The sequence below is a fragment of the Aspergillus thermomutatus genome (assembly GCF_002237265.1).
Source record: "Aspergillus thermomutatus strain HMR AF 39 chromosome Unknown NODE_292, whole genome shotgun sequence".
Classification (NCBI taxonomy): Eukaryota; Fungi; Ascomycota; class Eurotiomycetes; order Eurotiales; family Aspergillaceae; genus Aspergillus; species Aspergillus thermomutatus.
In genome coordinates, this window is record NW_020798342.1 from 20,624 (window position 1) to 33,448 (window position 12,825).

The window sequence follows — 12,825 nt, forward strand, 5'->3', positions numbered from 1 at the left end:
ACGTGTGTTTAGTGGATTACGTGGCTGTCCCTGAACCATGTGTGGGGTAAGCTTCCCCTCCCCTTTTACCAACAACAAACGCTCCCCTAACCTCTTTCTCCCTGGGCATCAACACTGTCTATCCACTCTTGCAACATGCAGTGTGTCATTAACACGAAGACTGCTGAAGGGTATTCTAGTGAATAGCTTGATTCGTTGCAACAGCATGACTAACAACTCCTCCACCTTGCTGTATGAAGGAGAACACTTGGATACTGTCGCAGGTTTCCCAACACTCTACAAATTCAGTCCCGCTAATCGCGACAATCCTCTCATTGTGTTCATACCGGGTGGCGGCCATAATGCTCGCATCTCATATGGCGGCCATCCTGGAAGTCGCAGGGAGGACTTCCTGGCACACTGGCTGAACAAACTGGGCCACGGCCTACTTGCCGTCTCGTACCCGCTCCAGAGCCGGCCGGACGATATCATGGCTGCAACAGCACCAGGATTTCGTATTCGCGAGTGGGGTCTGCAAGCAGCTGAGGTAACGAGGATGGTGATCGAGAGGCATCGCCTTTCGCCCAATGTCGTGCTCGTTGCTTGGAGTATGGGCGGACGGGCAGTGGTGCCGTACACGCAAGCCGCGAAAGCACAAGGGCTAACAGTTGAGCTATTCGTGGGCCTGTCGGCTACTCCTGGACTCGCTGATTCTCGGCCAACTCCCTCTAACATCAAGAAGACGTCCAAGGGGTATGCTGCAGTCGACAGGATGCCGGGGCTTTTCCTGGAACAGGTGCATGAGCAGAATCAGCTGAACTCCCGTGTCATTATCCCGGACGACGTGTATCTCCGCGGCTACTACGGCCATACGCCTGTCGGCTTGCTCGGCTGGGGCTTGGGCTATTCCCCGGAGCGTGGGTTTGTTGAAGATCGATATACAGCAACGGAAGATGCCGACGCGAACAACTTTCGTCAATGGCCTTTGATTTCTGCCTTGCACGGTGATAGCATCCTGGATGGACGACACGTACTTGCGGACAAGGCAACTTGGGCATTCATGCAGGTGCAGCAGCTCGTGAGTACTCTCGAAGGTCGAGGCTATAGATCGCTGGGCGTTCAGCGCTGGGAGGAGGTTGTCAAACTAGTTCACTCGCGGCCGGAGAATATGTGCCAGCAGATTCATGGTACTCACTTCTTCTTCCTGGGCGAGCAAGGCGCTCGCGAGACGGCGGCTGCGATCGTTGAACATCTGAGAGAAGCTCGGATCTTCATGTCGACGCTTGACTCTCTGCTTGTGTCCTGAGGATGACCTTGACAACTGGTTTTTGTTTTATCCCGGACATTGTCTGACAACAATTGGCCTCTGCATTCCTGTCAGGTACCTCTTTGAGCATATCTGCTGACAAGGTCGTGGTCGACGAGAACTTGGTCTGGATTTGTCTGAGGTTGCACCAGCGGGGGTCTGCGGCTGGGTTCTGCGGGCAATTACGATCAGCAGTAGCGAAGCATGCCGTTGACGGTGGTCATTTCGATGCTGGAAGTGATGACAAGCGAGAGAAAAAAGTTCGAGGCAAAAAAGAAAGCCGAACGCGGGGGTCGAACCCGCAACCTTGAGATTAAGAGTCTCACGCTCTACCGATTGAGCTAGCCCGGCGAGCCTTGTTAGTGGGAGTGATTCTAAATGAATAATGACCCTATGCATTTTGCCTCTATTTTGCTCGTACTTTGGCGAGTCGATATACTTAAGTTCGATTCAACAAGACCTGGTTTGTTTTTATGTTACATAGGCTGACTTCAACTACATATTCGAATCTAGAAGCTGTACCTTTTCCTAATTTGGTGGTTCGGAAAATCAGAGGCTCCATCTGGTGGCGAGGCAGAATGCTGATGAACGTGAAATATATATCCGGCATATGTCCTAATAACACTTAATTCAGGAGCAAGAAGCTGGGGTAACCCGATACTCAAGTCGAATCCGATAGTGAACACAACCTATGGGCTGCCTACATCAGTGATTATGCGCAGTACCAGATGCTGATGCTCGTGAGCAACCCGCGTGGGATATACTATCGATCTCCACCACCACGCCTGGTCACCGACAGGGGCATGAGAGTTAGGAATATGACCAACGAAGCAGAATACAGAATACAAAAACAAAAACATACAACAGCGGGGATTCGCTGGTGGTCACCCACCCAACTACTAACCGGCCGGCGTGTGGCTTAAGTACGGCTGAGCGGACGGGAAGCCCTGTTTTCCACACCCTGTGGTCGTATGTGCTAATCCTCAGCATGGAATGGTTAATGTATGCTTTGCAGTAGATTGAAATAAATTCAGAGTACAGGATAGAAATCTCTTATACTCTATGGACCGGGAGGCAGCGAACACTCAGGTTCTTATGCACTGTTTCAAAATTAAAGATCTGTTAGACCACTCAGAGGCAGACAGATAGCGCGCGCTCACATAGTCTTATACTCATCAATGATGTCTTTTGTTGTGAATGCTGAATCTAGTGCGGTCAGGGCCCTTTGAAGAGGTACTTGAATAAATATAGGAAGATAACCGCCGTTAAGCAGAGGCAGCAGATGCTTACGCCCCTGGCTACAACACCGGCCTTCCTCCTCTGTAGATAGGAGGGTGGTACTACAGAAGCAGCAGGTCCTTAACTGGTCCTGCGAGAAGCAGGTCACGACCATGCACGCCAGCTGATCCCATTAGCAGAGGGACCCTTGCCCCGGCTATTGCGCGAGATATCCATCCACTAACTTCCAGTTGTGGGAGTGCCGGTTAAGTCTCTGCCAGCAGAGGGCACAGTGGACTTTGACGCTATATAGTATTCAGTAGAGGTGTAGTCTCCAGCAGCAGGAGCACAGGGAGGATCTCAGGTGGGCCAGGGAGTAGCAGACATGGACACTGGACTGGCAGGAGTTATAGGAGCTGTTAGGCATTACTAACACCAGCAGGTCTCACAGGTCCTATAACAGACATACTCCCATGGCCGCCAGAACAGGTAGGTACACAGGGAAAAGAAGTCGCATTAGACATGTAGCATAGGTTGATGGAAGGGATGACGAAGTCAGCAGGATAAGGAATGTTAAGGAATATGGAATTATGGATACATAGATAGATATAGCAGGCCGCACAGGTAAGAGTATGGGCAATGGGTAACCCGGTTACCCCACCATGTGGAGGAGATGCAGAAATCCCCCTTCCTGCCACTGTAGTATTTCCATATACAAATCACCATATCATCAAGCAGGCGAGCAGGTCTCAGCAACTAAGCTAGCAAGAGCACCGGAGCACTAGAGCACTGACATCAAGATGGTGCGATGGTGCGCCGGACAGCGCTGACCTATAGCGGCCGGACCAATCAATGGCAAAGCAGTGGTTTAGTTCATGATATTGCATATGTACATGCGTCATCAGCGGTAGCAAGGCCGAAGATGGATCAAGCAGATGGAGCATTTGTATAAGTGACATGGACGAGCAACGGCCCTTATGCTTAGGTGCGTAAATGGGGTAGATGGTCTATCTTATAAAACAAGGAAACAATCTCACGCCGGATGAGAAGTGCAAATATCTTCGGGAGACATTCTTAACCTTATATATCCTCCCCAGCCAGAGAGTGATTCTCCAAAAGAGCGAATAAAGCTCTCATCTTAAGGGAACCTGATCATTTGCAGACAATGTCCGAAATCATCAGTAACAGATCATATTTGACTTTCTTAGATTTTCATATTCCCATACAATTCAACGCTTGTTGCAGAGCTTGTAGGGGTTCACCACAGCCAAACAGAGCCCGGAGCCAAGTCAACCTGCCATGAGATCTCAAAGACCTCTGTCCAAGGACGAAGACCAATTTCGCCTGGCAAAAAGGCACATATGCTACGCAAGCTAAAGAGACTCGTTCAAATCCAAGCAAATAAGACTTAGGCTGTCCACCCACAGCGCGCGGCTGCATATTCAATCCCATTAGTCAGAGATGAGTTCATTAGTCCATATAGTGAGATAGTTGCAACCACCCCACTTTCTCTCCTCTTCCCATGCCCACCATTCTGAAGCGGAAACCAATCCGATTTAGCAAAGCCATCTTGATTTAGCCTAGTCGTAAAGCTGCAGTTGCAGCTTATACGCTATTCTCCCCTCAGAATAGAAAGGATCCAGTCAATCTCCTGATGCAAAGAGGAAGGGGTTCTGCTCATTGACTCTTTTGACCATCTTCAGTGCTTCTGTGGCAACCTCAAGCATGCCATCATAAAACAGAGCCTACCAAATGGACCCAGAAAATCTATTTCTGTGGGTTCTGAGATGGTTTACACCGGCTGATGTGCTTAGGTCTTCAGTAACTCATCTCAATCAATAGAGAAGTCAGTAAGGCTAACAGGGAGCATAAGGAACTCTTCACACAGTTTCAAGAATTCTTGAAGAGGGGAAGCCAGAAGGAAAACGAGCAGCTATTTTTGCTAAGACCTTTATATGCACCAATTTCCAGCCAGATACCCCTTAAAAGGCAATTGCCCTCGGATGAAGATACTCAATTCAGACCAATATTACCCTCAATATCACCAGCGCATCAGATTCACAAGACAACCCACAGGCTTCAGCCAAGTCCCCAGCTCCTTCTGCACCACATCCAGCTCCAAAGAAGCATTCGCCGAACCCATCGTCTGTAACATCAGAGTCAAGTCACTCAGTTCATCAATGCGCCTTTAATTACTTCATGAAGCTAGGAGTCAGAGATGGACAGCTGCAGCATCTCATCAAAGCCGCCATCAGGTTCATCAAGAAGGCCAAATTCAATTACCGTGGTCATGATGTGTGGTCTGCAAAGGCTCAAGTTTTCAACTTCAAAGAGCAAGGGACTCTCCCCAGGCTATGCCGTCTCTTCCAAGCACAACAAAGGATTTTCCAGGACCAAAAGAACTATGCTTATGCAGACAGACTGTCTTTGGTGTTCATACACCACAAGGTAAATGAACATGTGCGGACGGTCGATTCAGCCTCAGCAAAATCTAAGAAGCAGATCACTGTAGCATGCAACGATATCGCCCAAGAACTTGGCAAGTCTACCAAAGCTCTGAAGAACAACCAAGACCAAGGTAGATGCTACCTGGAACTGTTACTTCAAGCTGGTCCTGGAGACTTACTTACTTTAGGCTTGGGACAGTCAACACTATATGTCTTATGCTTCCTCCTACTGCTTAGCTTTCTGCCCGAAGTTCTTCCTAACTATTAGCAGCTAGGAGAGGTCATTGCAATTACAAGGTATTTCACACCTTATCAAGTTTCGGCGAAAGAACTATCAGGAAATAGAGAGGAAAGTTCAGGACCTTGATCATGACGCCTCACTTGCAATGGCCTATGGTCTTATTAGCTACAGTTAGAAACCCAGCAAGTTACTAAGTTGCCAAAGCTATATCATACAAAAACTCAGGCAGTTTATTAATCTACACAACTTTTCCAAACATAATTCGCAACCTGCAGAGATTGGCGAGGGGGCTAATTCCAATAATACCACAGCTTCAATCTCAGAGGAAAGAGAGCGACCCCTGAAGCTTGCTTCAGTTTCTGTTGACCCTGGTCCAAATATCAATGCAGGTTGTAGGAGCCATACCTTTCCCTGCAACAGTTCGTGCGATATTAGACAGGATAAGGGGGTTGAGCGCTCCGCGGCAATTAATACCAATATAGTGATGGAATGTGATACACTCCCAACTGAAATTAATACAGTGGATCCAGCATCAACACCATCCTCATCCTTTGAGTATCACAAAGCTGGTTAGTTATCCAAATGGTGCTTTATCTGTTTTCTCACACCCTAATAGTAAGTTGCGTAATCTCAGAGCAGGATTGCATCCAACAACCTCATTCAGTCCCTCCCAATCCGGTCACAAAAGGTGCTAATGGTAATATCATCATTATAAAGTAAGATAACACAGAGTATGCTAATCAAACAGACGCAATGAAACATCCTTCCAACTCAAAACTAGCAATACCGGCACAGCAATCAGCCAATACTCAGCGCGCCAGTCAGGAGGTTCCCTTGCAATATCAGGTACCTCCTCTATTTCCTGACTTTCCAGACCTTTTCAAAGCGATCAATCTATTTCCTAATCTTTAAATTTCTCCAATAAAACCAGATTAAGTTTCCTCCTCCTTGTCCACTCCATGTTTGTTTTTAATCGCCCATGAAATGTAATGCTTCTCCCTTTCATAGGTTATACTCCTTCACATCATGGCCTAGTGCTAGTAAACCATTCGAGTAAGACATATCATTAAGCACCAAAATAGTATAGACATAGTCCATTCTCAGAGACTTCTGCTCAAATGGGTTCCCAAGGTTGACACATGTTCCAGGCTCAGAACCCACAAATCTGCTGTGTACATCGTCTGCCAAAATCTCAAGGAGTTAAGCAAGCTTCTGCTTCAGTGCATCCTAAAAATAGTCAGTTATGGTTTGCGCAATATTTTAGAAGACTCACCTCCAAGAATTTATTTAAGGCCCTTCGCGTCTCTGCTCCATGCTCAAAGAGGGTCAGGGGCTGGTGAGAGGGAGATTTCGGAGACTTTCTCTTCATTTGCTCCACCTCCTCATTTGCTGCGTGTGCTTGCATTTCCATTATACCTTCATCCTTAGCTGCGAAAAGAGTACCGGTAGTCTCCATTGCTTCGTAGTTAAAACGTCATTCCGAGTCTTATACAGCGCCATTCCCAGTGAAGATGAGATGGCAGGGTGATGAAGTTAAAACACAGTGCCCCTCAAGTCACATGGAGTGTCGGATAACAGTGACAAACTACCACATCCATGATATATGACAGCTCTCTACATTTGTTATGAGTACTATGATTTATGAAATACCCATACAGGTCTTGTGAGCCTATCCCCATACCTACATACCTGGTATTTTTGAAAGTCCTTCATCACTGCATGAGGGAGGGGGAATCGGCCATCTCACGCCATACCCAGGCCCAGGTTACGTATGCAGCTGACCTTTACATATTAAAATCTATACTCTGTTGAATCCATGCTAACTGACTTTTGGCTAGACGGCTGCTCCGCAGACTAAGAAGCAAGCCATACATATGCCTGTGTAGATAAATGATATATGTGAAAGGCTACTTTAGGTAATAGACTACTACATAAGGCAGGTACACCGCCATCTAGCAAAGAAAAGTAAGGTATCCGCCCGCTTTGAACCAACACCCCCGGCCTATTTCTGGCATTGTAGCTGGCTTTGGTTGAATGATGGCTTTCAGGGTGGTATTCAAAGATCCACAAGAGGGTGAACTAAGTAGAAAATAAGCTGCATTAGCTCTTATACAAATAGATTAATTGCAGTGAGTTTAGTCAGGCTAGGAGCCTAGGGCGATAGTTTGGACGCGCGTTTTATGTGATAATCCTACTGTAGCTCTAAGCTTTATTGATGGAACGCCATTGCCGCTTCTCTTAATAAGCATTGACAATATTAATTAGACAATGCAATGCAGAAAAAAAGTACAAACTGCAGGCATGCTTCTTTGCCTTTATCCCTTTTCAGCTTCACGGGCATACATACGAAATCAGAAATGATCTTCATAGCATGTGCTTCGGAGTTTCATGTTGCTTCAGCCGCACCAAAGCCTATGTAGTTTGTCAATACTGTTGGCTAATTCGAGAGGTAGGAGAGGGTCCTTGACTCACCTCTTGAATGCAGGTAGCAACGAGAATTCCATCTGTGGACCATATCCGCTGTACAACCAGACCTCGCTCATTTCCTGCCCATGGAGTCTCCATTTCTGTGAGCATCCAGTCGTCTACTCGGACCGCCTGTGGGTGATGTAGGTATATGGAATGGTTGAGGCTGGCCATCACTTCGATTTTTTCGGCCTTTTGGTTTGGCTCTTCCTGATCTGTAGGTGGTGGAGAAGGGTAAGGCGATAGATTGTAGACTCGCCACAGGGTTCCAATAAAATAGGTGTCTGTTAAGTATGTGAGTGCCAATATATGTGCGTTGGAACCGCCAGAGTTAGATATGGTTCCCCTTGATCGCACGAAACGTCTATATCTTTTGTCTGATGGACGAAGCAAGTCATCTACTTAGTGATTTAAAGCCAGAAGTCTCGTAAGCAATTGCAGCATCACATTTCAAAGGATATATCCGACAATACCTACCAATGTCACTGTCCACAATTCGAGATTCAAACAGCCCGTTCCCAGTACCTTCTCCTGCCGCAGGATCTTGCGGCACTGAAACATCAGGTTTCGATCTGGAGTGCTCTAGGACCTTTTCGTCCATACTGCTGTGGTTATTAATAAAGCTCACAGCTGCTGTGAATATCAGATGGTTTCTTTGTTTGGCTTTCACCATACAAGTCACCAACCTATCACCATCATTGACATGATCAACATGGTAATAAATGGGTGTCTCTGCTGTCGCTGCAATGAGAAAATGGCAATGCATACTGTGCATGTTGACAGTAGAGGGAACAGTGAGCATGGCTGCTGAGAGGGACTGGGCGATGAGAGTCCCTCCGTATACTCCACGGGATCCAGAGGGATGCCATAGAGGATGGGTGTTGGTGAAGACGGCCTGTCAGGCAGTCAGTCGAGACCTAATTCCATTTATTTTTTTCTAGAGTTAGTACACCAGGACATATCAGTTGCTACACTTACTTGGCCATCGTTGCTGGGCACAGGAGTCAGTTCAAACACATTCTCAATCGGCGCTTTGCATTCGTCTAGTGGTGGGGTTGGAAAGAGAGTAGTATGTGTCTTGGCCATCTTCAAAGCGTCTACGAGCAACGACGATCGATGAATTAAAAGTATAGGGTACAGATATGGTTGGCAGGATTCGTATGAATGTCCCTCTTTGAATTATCATTGATAGTTGTCATCCTGTCTTGCAGGGACATTGGCGCAAAGCGCCAACCAATTATAAACTAACTAACTAGTTAATGTAATTGCTGACTCAGCATATGAATAATTCTTCATATCACTGAGAAAGAACAAAGAATCAGGATCAGTGTCAAATTGTGGCGTGATAGCTGCAACATGCTCCTAGCGGGCATTGCCTGTTACACTCAGAGCCCTACCTGATGAGCGGCGCAGCTGCTAGTCCAGCTGATGCCAGAGTCTGCGCTTAAACACATATCTGTTTAGTACTCATCAGCATGGCGAGCCAGTGCACTCCTATGGTGAAGGGCTGAAAACAGGCGACACTTTCTAGTATACTGCACGGAAGTAAGATAAGAAAAGATGTCCATATAAGTAAGGATGAAACGTAGACTAACACAACCGCAAGCCTGCTAAGCATTTTCCGAGTCAAAACCTGAATAACCACCTGAACTCCGAACCTATTCCCCCCCTCAAAAGCATGTGCGTGTCATCAGTAAGAAAGTGGAACCCAAAGCATAGAGAACGCCGTCTATTTGATCGACAAGACCCGAACCACATGAAGCATATCCTCTATCGATTCGAGAAGCTCATTCCGGAGCAGCATTGTATTTTTCTGTGGCCGAGCGAAACAACTCTTGTTGCTGTCGTAACAGTTCCTCCTCGGTAAGGCCGCTTTGCTCCATCTTGCTTTGCTTCTTCTCTCGCGACTATTGATCCGTTAGCAAAACGCTGTCTTTCCGACTGAGTGTTGCAGGATACAAACCTTCAGTTGCTCCTTATGTTCCTCTGCGACGGCAAGGACGTCGGGAATATAGTCACCGAATCCTAGATCACGCAGAGCCCGCTCCACATGTTCACAAGCGATTGTTTTCTTTGCTTCCTTCTCGCTGATATCGTTGGCCTCGGAGGAGATCAAAGTAATGAATTCAACGCAGCATTCCATGAGCAAATCTCGAGCATCCTTGGAGAACGTCTGACCGGAGGATGGTGGCAGGATCTCTGTAATGATCTTTTGGACCGTGGCTGCGGCAAACAAAGTAAGTTATATGTAGGCTTGTATGGGAGCGCAAGATTTCTAAAGGCCGTGAAGCGAAATCGCTCCGAATGCGACAACAGGATATACCCAACGCGGGTTTCGATCACACACCGTCCCCCGCCAAGACTACCCTTCCAACAACTGCCGTGGGCTCGATCGGAAGGGGCGAGGTCGCAGCCTAGAAGGTCAAGGCAAAGGCCTGACTGGACAAAGTTGCCCAGGATCATGGGATGCAAGTACAGCGTCTCTCGCATACAGAAAATTCTCGCGGCGTGTGCGTCTGGATGCCGTACTGACAAGCTCGTGACTGCCCGCCTCTTCTTTGCCGTAGCCAGTCCGTTCGCTATGGCTCAACTTCAAGAGCTTCTGACCGCAATGCGACGAAATAAAAACGCTCTCCCTTTTCCAGAAGTTGGCTCCATTAATGGTGTTATGGATGCCCTTGACAGGTCAGAAGGGTCTGGGTTAATTGCTTGTATTCGATTTAGGCTTCATCTAGTGGACCTTGTTGAATTATATACTAGGAAAAGGCTGGATTATCAGCGAGACAGTAATCGAGCATTCGCAGATTCCGAGACTATGTCAAATATTGTAGCGGAGAGATTCCCGCTGTTAGAACGAGGCAGCTCGGAGTTCAGGCGCCACAATGATATCCTTCGACGCAGATTGTACGAGGGCAGGAACTGGCACAGGATTGCTCAAAAGTTTGGTAGTCCTATTGTCTACTTAGTCCCATCCAGAGGGGAATTCGATATTTCTAACTCAGCGCATGTGATCGCCCTCCTTAGTACCAGTACAAAGCTGACGTTGATTAGAGTTCAAAGAGTATCGACGCACCATTTTGACAATTTCCTAGAAGTGCTAGGTGAAAAACGAGGTGACTTCCTACAAAGTTGTGTCCAATATCTAGACAGAAAGTTAAGAGATCTTTCACGTTTGCGTCAGTCCAGTCTGCTGCGGCTGGAATCAACAACACCATGCGAGATTAAAGAGAAAAAGTTCGATTCGAACGAACTGCTCTCCCTCCTTCATCCTCTTTGAGCTCTCTTTGGAGTTGGAAGATACTAACACTGGACGGGCGAGAACGTGACTCGGTTTATTGTTTTTTTATCTACATGCGACCTAATTTCTTAAGCTAGATTCATGGGTTGAATTGAATTTGATCTAAAGTGCTCCATCTGCATTTCATATTTCGAGGAAGGATTTTGTCTTTCTCTGATAGACTGTCGACGGGGTATGACCATTCGTGATCATGTTCACAAACCATTGGAATCTTTTTCAAGATTGCTTTGGATTGCAGCTCCTTTTGAATGAGAAGTAAAGGAAAGGAGGACAAGCTATTGGCTGGGGTGCTAGGCGAATTCATAAAAGGCATCGTTCTATTCCTTTATCTACCATACAGTACACTGCGATTGGAATCAAAACAACTTGATAATCAATCCTAACCTCGATCAGGTCGCCCACGCAAGCTTAGTGAGCACAAAAGAGACCATGTCTTTGATCTTAGTATGACTAACCCTCATATTAAGATCCGAGGACTAGTTTGCGAGGTCGGCGTGGCCGTCAAAAAGCGCTCAATCCAAGGACACTTCTTGGGAAAACACCAGCTAATGCTGCGTGTATTGAAAACCGTCTTCGGCTTTTACCAATGACGAACTCGACGACCCCGGATGATCCTGGTGATGTGTTAATTGCAAGGGCCACCATCCCCGATGTTAGGACCTTACACGTCATGATCAAGCACCATTTTTTGCAAGCAATAATTGACCTGGAAAAGCACTGGGGTTGAAGATAGTACTTCGACTGGAGAAAGATATGTCTGCTGTTCAAAGAGCTTGCTCTGGTGAAAAACGTCGAGTGAGTAGACTGACGCGCATAGTGTTTATTATACGCCCGTCTAAACAAGTCATTCCCTTATACCTTTTTTAAACCTGAATAAGTGGATGGTTCACTATGGTTGCGGCTCCTGCGATCCCGCAGTGGTAAACCCACGACTAACGGCATTTAGATTCTAGTGGTCGAAGTGGTCGAAGTGGTCAAAATTTTGCCCTCAGCGCTGAGGAATCTATAATTTATCTAGTGATATCAAAATTTCTATAGAAATCCTTAAAATTAGTGATTACTAAGCAAAATAGTGTGGGTTGGTTAAACCAAACCAATAAAACTGCAAAAACCATAACTAATGGTTTTAACCAAACTCACAGAGGTTCTAGGGTAGGGAAACCGCAACCACTGCGGTTCCCTAGGCTAGGCACCGAACCCGCACCACCGCGGGTTCGGTGAGGGTCGGATTCGATTTTGGCGGTTTGGTTATGCAACTCTAGTGCTAACTCCTGTTGCTATACTAGTTAATAATAAGGTTTATAAGTAAAACTAACTTATTTAGTATTATACTATTTATCTTAATAGTGCTCCTATTAAATCTCTATATACTTATTATTCTTATTATAGTGTGGTGTGCATAATAAATTCTAAAAGCTAAAATTATACTAAATATACCTAAAGTAGTAAAAAGTATGAAAAATAATTTTATAGTGAATATAAGTAGAATTATATTTTAAATACTTAGGAGAAGATAAAAGAAGATATTTCTCCAGCTAAGTTAACCTTATTAGTTCTATATATAGAGTAGTCTAAACTACTTACCTAACTATCTAAAATTTAATATATTAAAGTAATACATAATAAGACTCTCTATTAGTTAGCTAAGGTCTAATAAGAAGGACTAAGCTTCTTAAGGGAGTCCTGTATTTCTTAAGCAAGATCCTTAATTTCCTTAACTATTAAAGGAAATTTACCTTTAATATTGTCACGGTGCTGCCGTGGATAGGAGTTGGAACCGCTAATGAGGAATCACGTGACCTTGGGAATATCTTCACCGCACAATTCCGAAACCTGTTTGAAGCTCTTTGAGCTACGTCCTGTCTATAGA

The 12,825-nt window shown here is 45.9% G+C and overlaps 3 protein-coding genes across 3 annotated transcripts; 1 reads left to right on the top strand and 2 right to left on the bottom strand.

Annotated features, from left to right (window-relative positions):
* Nucleotides 1–205: 205 nt before the first annotated feature.
* CDV56_103110 (thioesterase domain protein) lies at nucleotides 206–1,285 on the top strand (the record flags this gene model as incomplete). Its single annotated transcript, XM_026756729.1, has 1 exon — nucleotides 206–1,285. One exon carries the CDS (start codon nucleotides 206–208, stop codon nucleotides 1,283–1,285), a length of 1,080 nt encoding a protein of 359 aa, XP_026610650.1.
* Nucleotides 1,286–7,555: 6,270 nt separating this feature from the next.
* On the bottom strand, nucleotides 7,556–8,743 carry CDV56_103885 (acyl-CoA thioesterase; the record flags this gene model as incomplete). Its single annotated transcript, XM_026757504.1, has 5 exons — nucleotides 7,556–7,603; nucleotides 7,664–7,941; nucleotides 8,135–8,259; nucleotides 8,344–8,552; nucleotides 8,636–8,743. The coding sequence occupies 5 exons, from the start codon at nucleotides 8,741–8,743 to the stop codon at nucleotides 7,556–7,558; spliced, it is 768 nt and encodes a 255-aa protein (XP_026610651.1).
* A 701-nt stretch (nucleotides 8,744–9,444) lies between these two features.
* On the bottom strand, nucleotides 9,445–10,733 carry CDV56_104078 (uncharacterized protein; the record flags this gene model as incomplete). Its single annotated transcript, XM_026757697.1, has 5 exons — nucleotides 9,445–9,564; nucleotides 9,621–9,880; nucleotides 10,005–10,071; nucleotides 10,134–10,334; nucleotides 10,731–10,733. The coding sequence occupies 5 exons, from the start codon at nucleotides 10,731–10,733 to the stop codon at nucleotides 9,445–9,447; spliced, it is 651 nt and encodes a 216-aa protein (XP_026610652.1).
* Between the last annotated feature and the right edge of the window lie 2,092 nt (nucleotides 10,734–12,825).